Here is a 16,809-nt window from a genome sequence, read left to right on the forward strand (position 1 = left end):
CTCATACCACCAAGCAAGTAGCACCAGGAGCAGAGCGTATCCTTTGGACCTAGGGTTCCTGCGCCTGAGAAGCTCCTCGACCAGGGGAAGATTGATGACAAGGACCTTCCCCCAGAGCCGACAGAGAGAGAAAGCCTTCCCCTGGAGCTGGCACCCTGAATTCGGACTTCTAGCCTCCTAGACTTCGAGAGGGTAAACTTCTCTTCGTTAAAGCCATCCACTTGTGGCATTTCTGTTATAGGAGCACGAGATAACTAAGACACAGTCCCATATAGATGTTTAGTGTGGTTGGGTGCCACTGAGTCGATTTCAACTCATTTTGACCCCATGTGACAGAGTAGAACTGCCCCATAGGGTTTTTTAGGCTGTAATCTTTACAGAAGGAGCCCTGGTGGCACAATGGTTAAGCACTCAGCTGCTAACCGAAAGGCTGGTGATTGAAATACTCCTAGCCGTTGTTGCACTGGAAAAAGACCTAGTGATCTGCTCTTGTAAAAATTACAGCCAAGAAAAACCTGTGGGGCAGTTCTGTTCTGTCACACGGGGCTGCTACGATTTGGACTCAACTCAACGGCACCTGACAACAACAACACAACCTTCACTGATCACCAGGCCTTTCTTCTGCGGAGGCACTGGGTGGGTTCAAACCACCAACCTTTTCGTTGGCAGACGAGTGTTTAACTGTTGGGCCACCAGGGCTCCTCTCAGACAGATGGCGGCCCAATAAAGGGGAAGAGGGTGGGGACCGAGAGACTGCAGAGTAATTCAGCCATAAAGGGAAATGAAGCCCCAATGCACACTACGACATGGGTGGACCTTGAAAACTTAATCCTGAGTGAGACACATCCAGCCCGAAAGAGCAAGTATTGCAGGATCCCACTGACATGAAATACCCAGAATAGGCAAATGCACAGAGACCAGTGCTTATTAGTGGTTACCGGGGCTAGGGGGACAAGGACACAGGAAGCTATTCCTTGAGGGGTACTGAGTTTCTGTTTAGTAAAAAAAAAAAAAAATCAAACCAGTTGCCATTGAGTCGATTCCAACTCATGACAACCCCATTTGCTCCGAGTAGAACTGTGCCCCATAGGGTTGTCGATGGCTGTGATCTTTCAGAAGCAGAGTGCCAGGCCTTTCTTCCGAGGTGCCCCTGGGTGGACTTGAACTGCCAGCCTTTTGGTTAGCAGCCAAGCTCTTAACCACTCAGGGGCTGCACCACTCAGGGGCTCTGAGTTTCCATTTCAGGTGCTGAAAAACATTTGGACATGGCAGTGATGGTTGCATACCATGGTGAATGGAATTAGTGTCACTGGATTATATACTTAAAAATGGCTGAAATGGCAAACTTCTTATTATATATATTTTTAAAGACAGAGATTGTGCGTAGCGGAGTCTGTTGCAACAGTAGTGAGACCTCTTTCTACCTGTTGGGCGTCCTGATACAAGATCATGAGCAATGAGCTGTCTCAGCGCCGTCCCAGGTGACTTCAACCCTACGAGCCCCAAGGCCAGCATCTAAGCTGAAGCAGATGGCTGCCTGCCAGCAACATCAAGTTCACCTGGCTTAGCGTTCCGAAGTCTAAGCCATGCACCAATTCCCAGGTGTGATATCTACAAAACGACTACATTTACGCAGTAAAGGACAATCACCCAATAGCTCTAGCCACCTTCACTTTGCTCATAAAAAAGTACATTTTCTCCTTGCCTCTTAAATTCTATTTTCCCCACTTCAGTCTTCAACTCCTCATTGCAAACAATAACAATAATAAAATTTTAAAATACTGTTATCAAACCCCACACTGCGGCAAATGTGAGTTTAGGTAATTTTTGAAACTGTCAACTTAATTGGGTCATTTGCGTATAAAGAGCGCCATGGATAAAAGCTTCATACGTGGCACATCCCACTAACGAGGCCGCTGGAAGGTGTGTGTCTGAGCCGTGCCAATGAGCCAACCAGAACACATTACTGTTCAATGGAGCAGCCTCGTGCCTTAAAAGCAAAATAGCTCATTATTTCGCTATCTGCTCTTGCAGCCACCGCTCACCCCGTCACTGCCAAGGTGCCTTGAGGATCTGCCGCTCACCTGCTCTGCGTGTCCGAGTGGTGGCCCACGCAGGTGAGGGTGGCCGTGGTCTGTTCACTGCTGTTTTCTATGTCCTCCTGGACGGCCCACTGGTCCTCACTGCTGACTCTCACCGCTGTTATCTTCACTCCTGCTGCAGCCTTAATTCTGTTGGGTGGAAAGAAAAAATATGCAAGGCCATTTTAGTGCTACAGAGGTAATAAAATACAGAGTGCGAGCAGATCACCTGGGAAAAACCATCAGAGCACCTCCTCGTTCCTCTGGGGGCGTGGGGAGGGTGGCAGTCAGTTGTTTTGTAAGCCCTTTACTTACACAAGCGGTTTAAACACCAGCCCCAGCATTCTGCTGCATGCATCAATTTTCCATCTAAACATTGGAGCAGACTGCATTCTGGTCCAGGGAGCCCAGCATGACATCAGCGAGACAGGTATGAGACAGGTATGTGCAGGAGCGATGGATCTGCAGACCTGCTGCACTCAGAGACATGGTGACCCATGGGCAGAGAGGCTGGGAAAGGTCCTGGGCTGGCACAGCCTGGAGAGACAGCAGGCACAGCACTCGGGCCAGATGGAGCAGCAGAAGCCACCCAGCGACATGTTCCCAGAACCCAGTCCACAAGGAAGAATCGAGGTGTGAGATGCTCTGGACACTGAGAAAGGCCAGGAGAGGTCAGGTCTGGGTATCATCAATCTCTCCTGATCCTACAATGACCCCGCCACTGCTGCTAAGCCAGAACTGGCCCCCCTAACAGCCAGGACGCCAGGGCAGGTCAAGTCCTCCAGAGCGGGCTTGGGATCCCCCGGAAATGCTGTGGACATGTCGGAGAACAGCCAGGATGACTGCACCACCATGGAGCTGCCCCACTACATGTGGGCCTTAAATAAATGTACCTAATACCCAGAGGGAGGCTCTGGCTTGAGAGGACTCACCCTGCAGTGTTGGTGGTGCTCAGCTGTAGGGTCGCTGACCCCCCAGGCCTGTGGGGCAAGGGTCAGTGCCCAGTGAGGCTCTGGACACTCTTCTCACAGGACAAAAGAGGACTGCCAAGTTCAGAAAACAGCCCGTGCAGGAATTAGAGACCTGTCGGCAAAGAGCCAGCGGAGACAGACAGGACGACACAGCCAGGACTGGGACACAAAGATGCCCTCGAAGAGATTAAATAACGGAATCCACATGTGACTACAGGGTCGTCAAGGCCAGTTAGAAATAGGTGAATGAGCCCTCCCAGGGGAGGCGGAAACTTTAAAAAGAAGGATTTATCAAAATCAAAACACCTTTAAGACCCAAAGGGAAACCTCAAGTGGTAACATTTCAAACAGTGGGAGGAGTTGCACATGGAGGGTTTTCCGGAAGCCCCCAGATTTTGCCACCTACCACAGGGACCCTTGGGTGGAGTCAGGGGATTCAAAAGCCTGCATATTTAATTAAATAAAAAAGAAAAGGTGAGAATGCTTGTATAACTCAAAGAAGATAATCAATGTCACTGAATTGTACACGTAGGAACTGTTAAATTGGTGTATGTTTTGCTGTGTATATTCTCAACGACAACAAAAAATAAAATAAATTAGAAAAAAAAAAGAAAAAGAAACATTCCTGCCTCCTTTTTCCCTCATAGATCTTTATGGAGCTCCTGGGTAGCGCAGACGGTTAATGTGCTCAGATGCTAACCAAAAGGTTGGAGGTTCGAGTACACCCAGAGGCATTCCGGGAGAAAAGCGTGATCTACTTCTGAAAAATCAACCATTGAGAACGCTCTGGAGCACAGTTCTACTCTGACACACATGGAGTGGCCGTGAGGTGGGGCACACTCAGTGGCAGCTGGTTTGGGTTTTGTTTGTGGGCCTTTACACAGGCTGATGAAGACGTTCACACAGCTCCTGCACATGGCGCCTCCTGAGAAGTCCTTGACAGTGTGGGCGACTCCCTCCAGGGATTCAGATGCCATTTTCCTGGGAGGTGGCTTCGCAGCCCTTGGAACGTCCTGCCTGAAAAGCGTCTTTGTTTAGCTGGAGGCCTTGCGCCACGCCAGATAGTCCATGCTAACAATGTCATTTATGGAGGAGGCTTTGGGACCCGCAGTATCAGCTCAACCTCTGGAGGGGCTGGAGACTGAAGTCAACCATGTGGTGATTAGCGAGGTCTATATGACCAACTCCAAGTATATATTCTGGATGCCATGGCTCAGGTGAGCTTCCCTGGTAGGCAATATTCCACGTTGCTAGGGGAATTAGCACCATCCATGACTCCACTAGGAGAGGACAACTGGAAGGTCATGCCTGGGATCTCCTGGACCCTGTCCCATAAGCCTCTTCCTGTAGCTGATTTTAAGCTGTATTTTTTCACCATCATGAATACAACAGCTTTTCTGAGTCCTGTGAGTCCTTCTAGTAAATTACTGAACCTGAGGTTTGGTCTTGGGTGCTCCCGACCTTGCAGTCAGTGTTAAAAGTGAGCGTGGTCTTGGGGACCCCAGAACTTTGCAATGGGTGAGTCAGCTCATTCACCGTCTGCCTTGGGGAGGGGCTGGGGGATGAAGTATGCACTCAGAACACTAAAATTGTCAATACTGTGGGATTCTTTTCTACCACATATTACTCATCCAGTCTACTAACATTTAAGGAGAAATTTCTTGAGTGGTAGGCTCTGTCTATGAGGCACTTGGAAATATACAGAGGAACACAACTCAGTCTAGACCAGCGAGTCTCAAATGGTTTTGACCACAGACCAAGACCATGGTTCACCCCCTCCCAGTACCCTATTTAGGGTAGAAAAAGAACTTATTAACAAATGCTAAAATTTCTTGGGCATCTTCTATGTGTAAACACTGATGTCTTACATATATTCATGCACTTGATTCTCACACAACCCCGTGGGGGTAGGTATTATCTCTGTTCCCATTTTCCACCTAAGGAAACTGGATGAAGTGTCATTAAACAAGCAAATTGTGTGAAGGTGGCCAAGGTGGGGGATTTTATGTTCTGTTGTAGCTGTAAGAGATAAAAAAGATTCATGCTTGGGCAGCAAAAGATACTTATAGTCCAGTGATTGGAAATTTATTCACCAAAATATTTAGATAAAGATGTTTATATGTTAGAGTAAATCAAAGAACCCAAAACAAGGAAAGGGATTGGAAGGAAACTAAACTAATGATCACCCACAAGCAAGGACAGCTACAACTTAAAGTCACAACCATCTCAAGACAATACTGTTGACACCCTGATAATAAATTGTCCTGTCCACACACAGATAGTTGCCTGGCACCAGAAATAGTATGCACCATAGCACTGCCTGGAATATCACAGGTGCTCAATAATATTTGCAATTACAAGAGCCAAGATCTACTGAGAGCCACTACCGTGGGCCACACACCTTTCCAAGAGCTTTACATAAATTATCTCATGTTTTAGTATAAACACATTTAATCCTCTTAACAGCACTATGAGTGGGAACTGTTATCCCAGTTTTACAAATGAGAACTCTGTGGCCCAAAGAGATTAACTGGACCAAAAGCATAAGGCAAGGTCACTGTGGAGTCAGGATTGGAGTCCAGGGGTTCCCATTTCTGGGCCTCCCCTTGTGACCACGGCACCCAGAAGGTGAGGACAGTGCTTACACCAGGCTGCCTGGGCTCAGAGCCCAGCTTTACCACCTACTAGTGTTGTAATGAAAACCCTGGTGATGTAGTGGTTAAGTGCTACGGCTGCTAACCAAAGGGTCGGCAGTTTGAATCTACCAGGCGCTCCTTAGAAACTCTATGGGGCAGTTCTACTCTGTCCTATAGGGTCACTCTGGGTCAGAATCAACTCGATGGCACTGGGTTTGGTTTGGGTTAGTGTTGTAATGCTGACACTCCTCATCTTTCAAAAGAGGGAAAATGATGATGTCTTTAGAGGGTTGAATAGTGTTCCCCAAAAGTCCATGCCCACCCGGGACCTCAGAATGTGCCATCTTTGCAGACATAATTGTTTAAGGATTCTGAGATGAGATCATGTTGGGTTTAGATGGGCTCTAAATCCAACGACTGGTGTCCTTATGAGAGAAAGAAAAGGAGAAGACACAGGGACACAGAGAAGAAGGCCATGTGATGATGGAGGCAAAGACTGATGTGATGCACCTCCAAGCCAAGGAACACCAAGGGTTGCTGGGAGCCACCAAAAGCTAGAAGGGAGGTGTGGAACGGAGTCTGCCTCAGAGCCTCCAGAAGGAACCAACCCTGCCAACACCTTGATTTTAGACGTGAGGCCTCCAGGACAAATTTCTGTTGTTTCAAACCATCACATTGGTAGTAGTTTGTGGTGATGGCCACAGGAAACTAAGACAGTGGCCATCATATAAGGCTATTGTGAGACAATTCAATGTAAAGTGTTGGTACAGAGAAAGTGCTACATACATGTTCATTATTACACACTATGGTGCTATCTACACACAAATGAAGGCATCAAGACATTCAATCTATCTGGGGGAACAATGATTTACATATAAATAGCATCAACTTACAAAATAAAGGGAAATTTCAAACGACCTTTGCTTTTGGAGTGCTGTGAATCCCTGGGCATTCCTACCTCCACAGGAGAGCTGGATACTCCATAAATGAAGGTCAGGGACGTGGTGAGTTAGTGGTGGAAGAAGAAGGATCATGAGCAAGACTCCTGAGTTTCAGTTCCAGCTACACCAGTGACGAGCCATGAGACCTGGGAGAAGTCACTGAACTTCTGTGACTCAGTTTGCTTGCCTGTAAACTCTGGATGATTATAACATCTAACTACAGTGATGTTACAATAAAGATTAAATTAATCTGTGATGCAATGGTTAAGCATTTAGCTGCTAACAGAAAGGTCAGAGGTTCGAACCCACCCAGTGGCTCCATTGTGATCTGCTCCCAAAAATATTACAGACTGGAAAACCCTATGGTGCAGTTCTACTCTGTCACATGGGGTCACTATGAGTTCGAATCAACTTGACAGCACCTGACAACAACAAGAAATGTATATGAAGTGTTTGGAAGACCACCTGAGACAAAGAAGCTGACCATTGTTAGTGATAGTTTTAAAAATGAGCTGCCATTTCCTCCCCCAAAATTACACACTCAAGGTCTACACCCCCTCTCTGTGACGTGTCTTTAGGAACTGCTCTAAGTCTCAGCCTTGGTCCCAACTACCTCCCCTTCAGATCTGATTCCTCTCACACCTCAAGGCAGGGCAAACATCCCCATCTGCTCTAGTAAAACCACTTCTTCTTAAAGGCTGCTCTAGAGAATATTCAATCCTCAACCCTTTCAGCCCAAAGGACATCAGTGTATGCCTGAGAAAGCCTCATAAATTTTCTGGTGGTTGCAACTGACAAAAACAATAATAATAATACATTTCTGGAACACATCTGTTAAAGTGTCCAGAGATAGGGCTGGCTTCAGGTGTGGCTTGCTGCAGAGGCTCAACAACGCCCTCAGTTCCCTCAGGCACTTGACCCTATCCGGCTCTCCCCCCATGTGGGCTTTGCCCTCCAACAGAGTTGCTTCTCATGGTCACAGGTTGGCTGCAGCACCTCTGTTTCTCACATACTTATCCACCGAAGGAAAAAAAAAAAAAAAAGATTTTCTCCCCAAAGGCAAAAATCCTAGGGCCAAGGTTTCATTGGTTGAATTAGATTAAGTATTCATCCATGGACTAACAAGTGTGGCCTGGGGGGCGGGGTAGGGGTAGACAGTGCTCCTTAGCTTAAGTCAGTCACTAAATGTGAAGTTAATCTCACTTGAATCACATGGGAGGGGTTCAAAAGGAGCAGATCCTAAGAGAAAATTCAATTTACAGCAGAAGAAATGAATGCTGGGTGTCAAAAAGACAAGTCCAAAGCCAAATGATTGAGGTTTTGTCTCTCTCTTAAATACAAATCATAACACTGTTCCTAAATTCCGGTTCTTAGTCCAATTCCTTCCTAATTTTAGATTATATTTGTTAGAAAAATTTAAGCCCAGAAGATCCATGTCTTGAATATTCACTAAGTTTGTTTTAGAGAAATATTTTTAGGCTTTGCAATATTCTCAGCACTCGTTAATTTTAAACTACAATGTCTAAAGCCATATGAATAAGATTAATGGTCTCACCACTTCTGACATACATATGTTGACTTACATTTATATTTCCACAGGAAGTCCCTGAGTGCCACAAATGGTTTTGTATGCAGACCCCAAAATCCGAGGTGCTTGACAAGACTAAGATGGCTAACCTCAGGGCTACATTGAAACTCCATTTTGAGTAAAAACTGCAGCTTGGCCTAAGCTCTCTTTTTCTGATATCTCTAAAGGACAATTCAGCTTCTTGTAAAAGTTTGAATTGCTGCTTATAACACTGAAAGAGCAAGGTTCAAGACTGTAGTTTAGGCAAGAAAGGCTTGATGAATGATGTTTATCAAGAATGCTTATGCAGCTTGACCCAAGAAGAATGCCTTCATCAATATGTTCCAGGAGGTTAGGAAATAGAATTGATAATGTTAGGATGATTTGTAGCTTGAGAGCAGAGTCAGGATGGCAGACTAGTCACATGCACTAAGCCATCCTGCTGGAAAGAGACCCAAAAAAAACAAGTAAAACAGATACAGACGTCAATCCTGGAATCCTGAAACTTAAATGAAGGGATAAAGTATTAGATTGGAAGTACTGAATCTAGGCAATGAACTCGCAAGGATAAAACAAAACTAAAAAATTCGGAACAGGGAACTAGAGATGTCAATCTGTAAATGATAACAATGTCAGAACAACAGAAGGGTGAATACATGGTGTAGGTATAGAACTTTCAAATAGAGAGGAAGTCAAAGCAATATCAAGTAATAAAAGACTGATTCAAACTTAGGAAGATGGGGTAAATTTTGAGACAAACACAAAGAAAATTAGCAAATCTAACCATATGGGGCAGTTCTACTCTGTCCTATAAGGTTGCTATGAGTCGGAATCGACTCAACGGCAGCAGGTTGCAGGTACTCATCAAAATAAAGAAGAAAAACGTAAAGTCTCAATAAACACAAAATTCACAATAATGAAAGAAACAAAAAGAAATTTCACAAACAAAAGGAGCTCAGCACAGGAGAGTAAGAGAAACAAAGAAAATGTCAACACCACACAAAAAAAGAACTACAAGATGACAGCAATGACATTCAATGTTACTGAAGGTAAATGGCTTAAATCTACCCGTAAAGAGACAGAAAGTGACAGAATGGATAAAAAAAAAAGAAATGACTCAAGGATATGCTGTCTATAAGAGACACACCTTAGACACGAAGACATAAATATATTAAAAATCAAAGAATGGAAAAAAAATACATCAAGCAAACAGCAACCAAAATAGAGCAGGGGTGGCATTATTAATCTCAGATAATATAGACTTTAAGGCAGAATCCACCATAAAAGACAAGGAAGAACATTATATAACAATTAAAAGGACAATTCATGTTGATGATATGATCATAATAAATACCTATGCACCCAACCTCAGGGCTTCAAAATACATAAAACAAACTCTAACAGCACTGAAAGGAGAAACTGACAGTTCCAAAATAATAGTAGACTTCAACACACCACTCTCAGTAAAGAGCAGAGCATCTGGAAAGAAATTCAGCAAAGATACAGAAGACCTCAAGGCCACAATCAACCATCTTGACCTCATAAACATATAGGACACTCCACCCAACAGCAGCAAAGTACACATTATTTTCCAATGCATTCTCCAGAACGGACTACATCTTAGGCCACAAAACAATCCTCAACAAAATCCAAAACACTGAGATAATACAAAGCATCTTCTCTAATCACAATGCCGTAAAGGTAAAAATTAATAATAGGAAGAGCAAGGAAAAAAAAAAAACAAATACATGGAAACTGAATAACACCTTGCTTAAAAGCTACTGGGTAACGGAAGAAATCAAAAATGGGATAAAAATTTTCTAGAAACAAATGAGCATGACAACATATCATACCAAAATCTTTGGGACGCAGCAAAGGCAGGGCTCAGAGTCCAATTTATAGCAATAGGTGCATGCATCAAAAAAGAAGACAGGGAAAAATCAAAACTTTAGCCCTACAACTCAAACATATAGAAAGAGAACAGCAAAAGATATACACAGCCACCAGAAGAAAAAAAATAACAAAGATCAGAGCAGAAATAAATTAAATAGAGATTAGAACAACAATAGGAACAATCAACAAAGTCAAAAGTTGGTTCTTTGAAAGGATCAACAAAATCAACAAACCACTGGCCAAACTGACAAAAGAAAACAGGAAAGAAAGCGAATAACACAAATAAGAAATGAAATAGGGGACATTACAACAGACCCAGCAGAAACAAAAGGGAACATAACAGACTATTATAAAAAAAAAAAACTGTACTCCAACAAATTTGAAAACCTAGAGGAGATGGACAAATTTCTAGAAACACACTACCAACCCAAACTAACATAAACTGAGGTAGAATATCTGAACAGACTCATAACAAGAGAAGAGATTAAAATGGCAATAAAGAAAACTCCCAACAAAAGAAGTCCTGGCCCAGGTGGCTTCATTGGAGAAGAGGTTGCATCAGTACTACTCACACTATTTCAGAACACAGAAAAGGAAGTGATACTTACGAATTCATTCTATGAAACCAGCACAAATCTGATGCTAAAACTAGGCAAAGACACCACAAAAAAAATAAAATTACAGACCAAGATTTCTCATGAATATAGATGCAAAAATTCTCAACAAAATTGTAGCCAATAGAATTCAGCATCACATCAAAAAAAAAAAAAATACACCATAACCAAACAGGATTCATACCAGGTATACAAGGATGATTCAACATTAGAAGAACAATCAGTGTAATCCACCACATAAATAAAACAAAAGAACCACATGATCATCTCACTTGACCCAGAAAAAGGCATTTGATAAAGTCCAACACCCTTTCCTGACAAAAACTCTCAATAGGATAGGACTAGAAGGGAAATACTTCAACTTAAGAAAAGGCATCTATGAGTCAGAATTGACTCAACAACAACAGGTTTGGTTTATACAAAACCAACAGCCAACATCATTTTCAGTGGAGAGAGGTGGAAAACATTCCCTGAGAATAGGAACAAGACAAGGATCCCCTTTATCACCACTCCTATTTAACATAGCTGGAAGTGCCAGCTAGAGCAATACACCAAGGAAAAGAAACAAAGGGCATTCAAAATGGTAAGGAAGAAGTAGAACTATCCCTACTCGCAGATGATACACTATACATACAGAACCCTAAAGACCCCACACGAAAACTACTGGAACTAATAGATTCAGCACAGTTGCACGACACAAGATAAATATACAAAAATCAGCTGGATTTCTATTCACCAATAAAACGAATTATGAAAAGGAAATCAGGAAAGCAAGACCATTTATAACAGCCCCTGAAAAAATAAAATACTTAGGAATAGACCCAGACAGGAACATAAAAAAACCTAATCAAAGAACACTACAAAAGCACTAGCGTGAAGAACCAAGAGAGCTACATAAATGGAAAAACATACCATGCTCATGGATAAGTAGACTCAACATTGTGAAAACGTCAATTCTACCCAAAGCAATCTATAAATACAATGCAATCCCAATCCAAATACCAGCAGCATTCTTTAACAAAATGGAAAACCTTATCATTACTTTATATGGAAAGGTAAGAGGATCCAGATAAGTAAAGCATTACTGAAGAAGAGAACAAGTAGGAAGCCTTGCACTACCTGACCTTAGAACCTACTATACAGCTATGGTAGTCAAAACAGCCTGGTACCGGTACAAAGACAGACATGTTTACCAATGAAACAGAATCAAGAACCCAGATGTAAATCCATCTACCTGTGGCCACCTGATCTTTGACAAAGGCCCCAAGCCCATTAAATGGGAAAAAGATAGCCTTTTTAACAAACGATACTGGCAAAAATGGATGTCCATCTGCAAAAAAATGAAACAGGACCCATATCTCACACCATACACAAAAACTAATTCAAAATGTATCAAAGACCTAAATATAAAACCAAAAACTATAAAAATCATGGAAGAAAAAATAGGGTCAATACTTAAGGCCCTCATATACAGCATAAACAGGATACAAACCATAATTAACAATACACCAACACTAGAAGATAAACTAGATAACTGAGATCTTTAAAAAATTGAACCCTTACACTCATCAAAAGACTTCACCAAGAGAGTAAAAGAGAACCTACAGACTGGGGAAAAAAATTTGGCTATGACACGACATATCTGACAAAGGTCTAATCTCTAAAATCTGTAGGAAAATCCAGCACCTCTACAATAAAAAGACAAATAATCCAAATAAAAAATGGGCAAAGGAAATGAACACCAAAGAAGACGTTCAGGCAGCTAACAGACACGTGAGGAAATGCTTGTGATCACTAGCCATTAGGGAAATGCAAGTCAAAACTACAATGAGATACCATCTCACCCCAACATCACTGGCAGGAATCAGAAATAACAGAATAACAAATGTTGGAGGAGTTGAGAGAAGATTGGAACTCTTATGTACTGTTCTGGGAATGCAAAATGGTACAACCGTTTTCAAAAGCCCTATGGCACTTTCTTAAAAAGCTAGAAATAGAAATACCATACAGTCCACCAATCCCACTCCTAGGAATATATCCAAGTGAAATAAGAGCCGTCACAGGAATGAACAAATGTACACCCATGTTCAGTGCAGTATTATTCGTAATAACAAAAAGATGAAGTCAACCTAAGCGCCCATCAACAGATGAATGGATAAACAAACTATGGTACACAGTCACAGTGGAATACTACACAATGATAAAGGACAATGATGAATTTTCAAAACATGTCACAACATTGATGAACCTGGAGGGCATTATGCCGAGTGAATAAGTCAATTACAAAAGGACAAATACTGTATGAGACTGCTATTATAAAAACACATGGAAATGTTCCCACACAGAAAGACACAATCTTTGATGGTTACAAGGGAGGGGAGAGTGGGGAGGGAAAAACACTAACTAGACAATAGATAAGTGATAACTTTGGGGAAGGGTAAGACAGTACACAATACTGGGGAAGTCAGCAAAACTAGACCAAGGTAAAGTCACAGAAGATTCCTAGACGCATCCCAACTCCCTGAGGGACTGAGTTACTAGGCTGAAGACTGGTCATATGGTCTCCGGGGACATCTAGCTCAAATGGCACAACATAGTCTATAAAGAAAATGTTCTACATCTGACTCTGGTGAGTACGGACTGGGGTCTTAAAAGCCTGCCAGTGGCCATCACAGATACATCTACCGGTTCCATCCTGGCTAGAGCAAAGGAGAATTACGATGACCAAAGAACAAGGAAAAGATTCGTCCAAAGGACTAATGGACTACAACTACCACAACCTCCACCAGACTGAGCCCAGTTGCCACCACTGGCTGCTCTGGCAGGTATCACAATAGAGGGTCCCAGACAAAGTGGCAGAAAAATGTAGAACAAAATTCGAATTCATACACACACAAAGACCAGCCTCACTGGTTTGACAGACTGGAGAAACCCCAAGAGTATGGCCCCCGGACACCCTCTCAACTCAGTACTGAAGTTACTCCTAAGGTTCGCCCTTCAGCCAAAGATTAGACAGGTCTCTAGGGTCAACAATTACGCAACTGAGGAATGATTTTTGTAGTTCAATCGTACATACGAGACTAATGGGCCCACCAGCCCAAAAGCAAAGATGAGCAGGCAGGAAGGGACAGGAAAACTGGACAAATGGCAACAGAGAATCCAGGGTGGAGAAGGGGAGAGTGTTGACACATCACATGGTTGGCAACCAGTGTCACAAAGCAATGTGTGTAGTAACTGTTTAGTGAGAAAGGAATTTGCTCTGGAAACTTTTACCTAAAAAAAAAAAAGCACAGTTTAAAAAAAAAAAAAAAAAGATTTGTAGCTTAATGACCCCCCTGTAGCTTTTTGCCATGTACCCGCTTTGTGCCTGTGAGCACGCAGTCCTTTGTTTACTCCACCTGATAAAGACCTCACTGTTCTCCCACCATCCGGAACACTACTGGACCCTGCCTGGGTGCTGTGGTGTGGTCCACGAATCTAATTCCTCCATTGATCTTTTTGTTTTCACTACTAACAGAGCGTAAACTGGTGCTTTGCTAAGACACGGTTAAGGCGCCCCGCTACTAACTGAAAGGTTGACGGTTTGAACCTACACAGGGGGTGCCTCAGAAGAAAGGCCTGGCAATCTGCTTCTGGAAAGTCACAGCCATGAAAATGCTACGGAATGCAGTTCTACTCTGCACACATGGGATCACCATGAGTCAGAACTGACTCCACAATGACTGCTTTTAAGGTCTTAGGGTTTTTAGGGTCTCCGTGGTGCTATATTTGTTATCTGAATCCTTGCCCCATTGTGGTATTACACAGAGAAGGTAAATTCACAGAATAAGAAAATATTCATCAATGAACTGACCCCTCAGGAGGTCAGATCCCACCCATACCCGGCCCTTAGGTACCCTTACCCACCACTTCAGCAGCCCTGCCATCTTGGTTGGTCAGGCTCTGCTTTTTGTTGGCTGTAAACACAATGCAAATCAACGGCAAAGTGCAACTGCGAATCTCGTCATAGTGGAGGATGGCCACGCGCCAGAAAAACTACCGACAGAGAGAATCCAGCCGAGGTCTACCGATCACCCTTCAACAGGTATTTACTGACAATTAACAAGCAAGGAAGAGAAAATCAACAAGGATGCTAAGTGCTTCAAAAGAGAGCAATTTGAATTGCAAAATACAGTGAAGCTCTTGGGAAAACTGGGGAAGCCCTCAAAAATATCTGCTCCGTTGATCCTTTTTATGGAATGTCCAGTGTGAAATGGCAGACCAGTATTGCGCCGTTATAGAAAACTGTACAAAAAATAACAAATTATCAATATGTGATTCACTCCTTGTTCTAAGGGGCACAGAGTGGCAGCTATTCAAGCCACATTTTGTTTAATATAAGATAAAATAAATATCGTCATAGCATTTATTTCATTTCTCAAGGAAGAAAAAAAACCAATCAAGTTTGTTTGTTTTCCTTTTGCTCTATTTTCTATAAAATTTTGGTTTCTAATTTGCAGTGGATTAATCTTAACTGGCCTATTATTCTAGGATTAAGGAAAAACTCCCCACAACGCCCTCATAGCTTCAAATGGCAAGGCTCATAAAAAAGCATAGTTTAGCTTTGTGAAAATACCTAAACCTTCTCTGTTGGTGGGGAGTAGAACACTGGCTGCCTTGTGGCTCCTGGAAGGCACATTCCTTCCTGCCTCAGGGCCTTTGCACAGGCTATTCCCTCTGCCTAGAATGCTCTTTCCCAGACATCCATATGACTCATCACCCCCTCATCTCCTTCAGTTCGTTGGGCAAATGTCACCTTCTCGATATGGCTTCCCAGGCCACCCTATCTAATGTGGAGGACCTTTCTATCCAGGTTCCCTGCTTTCTTTTCTTGGCACTTAATACTAACACCCTACACCTTTTACTTTATTTTATTGTCTGTCTCCTCCACTGGTTGTAAGCACCAGAGAGAAGGGATTTTGGTGTTTTGCTTCCTCGTCTTTCTATGGTGCTGAGAACCATGGCTGGCAAATGGGAGGCGCTGAGTAAATATTTGTAGGATGAAAGGTCTTGCTCTAAGAAGTCACTTACTTCTGGATGCTCCATGGATATGAGACGTTGAAGGACAAAGATGCCCAGGAAGAGACATCACCAAGCCCTACCAAGCGCAAGGGGAAGAGCGAAGGCATTGGGACCCTATAGACCCAAACCAAAAAAACCAAACCCGCTGCCATCAGGTAGATCATGACTCATAGCAACCCTATAGGACAGATCAGAACTGCGCCAGGGGGTTTCCAAGGCTGAAATCTTAACGCAAGCAGACTACCACATCTTTCTCCCATGGAGCAGCTGGTGGGTTCAAACCACTGACCTTCTGGTCAGCAGCTGAGCCCTTTAACCACTGTGCCACCAATCCCCCAAAGTTCTCAAATTTTGAAGCACATCAGAATCACCAGTGCAGCTATAATTATATTTTAAGTGCCTGGTTGCTAACCAAAAGGTTGGCAGTTCAAGTCCGCTCAGAGGTGCCTCGGAAGAAAGGCCTGGCAATCTACTTCCCAAAATTCATCCACTGAAAACCCCGTGGAGCGCGTGCGGGGTTGCCCCGAGCCAGGCTTGGTTTTTGTCTTGGTTTGGACCCGGCCTCTGGGGGATCTGACTGTGTGGGTCTGGGGTGGGGCCCAGCACAGCTGCCTTTGTAAACCCCTGCTCTGATGCGGGGGTCTCCAGGACACTCCCTGGGCAACACCGTCTGGGACCCACTTCACACTATCGCATTCTGCCCAGGGGAGTCGCGCACGGGAGCATCTGGGGCCCCGCACACCTTCCGAGACGAGCCCAGCCCGGCGGGCCCCGAGCACTCTCAGCATGTGATTAAGGAAAACTGCAAAGATGCTTTTCATTTGAATTCTCCCAGCAAACCACTTTCTCCGTGATAAATTAAGCCCGGAAAGAGATGCGTGCACCTCCCACCACGTGCGGAGAGGCTGGCGAAGCCGAGTTCTGCTGAGAACTTGTTTCAAAGCATGATTTAAACGACGTGATTACAAGGCAAAAGAGAGTCCGGGGAAGCAGGTGCGGAGAGGAGCCGAGACCACTGCCGAGCAGAGGCGGCCTCGCTCGTGCT

At 43.7% G+C, this 16,809-nt stretch overlaps 1 protein-coding gene across 4 annotated transcripts in view; it reads right to left on the reverse strand.

Moving 5' to 3' along the window:
* The window catches only part of LOC111747736 (transmembrane protein 132B), a 446,856-nt gene that overhangs the window by 181,847 nt on the left and 248,200 nt on the right, over window positions 1-16,809 (reverse strand). For all 4 annotated transcript variants that reach the window (XR_010318544.1, XM_064272049.1, XM_064272050.1 and 1 more), the window contains one exon: window positions 2,085-2,231. Coding sequence is in view for 3 of the 4 variants with exons in the window: in XM_064272049.1 (XP_064128119.1) it covers window positions 2,085-2,231 (147 nt within the window). In the remaining variant the exon portion in view is untranslated. The remainder of the gene's footprint in view (window positions 1-2,084; window positions 2,232-16,809) is intronic.

The sequence above is a fragment of the Loxodonta africana genome, chromosome 19 (genome assembly GCF_030014295.1).
Source record: "Loxodonta africana isolate mLoxAfr1 chromosome 19, mLoxAfr1.hap2, whole genome shotgun sequence".
In the NCBI taxonomy this organism is placed as follows: Eukaryota; Metazoa; Chordata; class Mammalia; order Proboscidea; family Elephantidae; genus Loxodonta; species Loxodonta africana.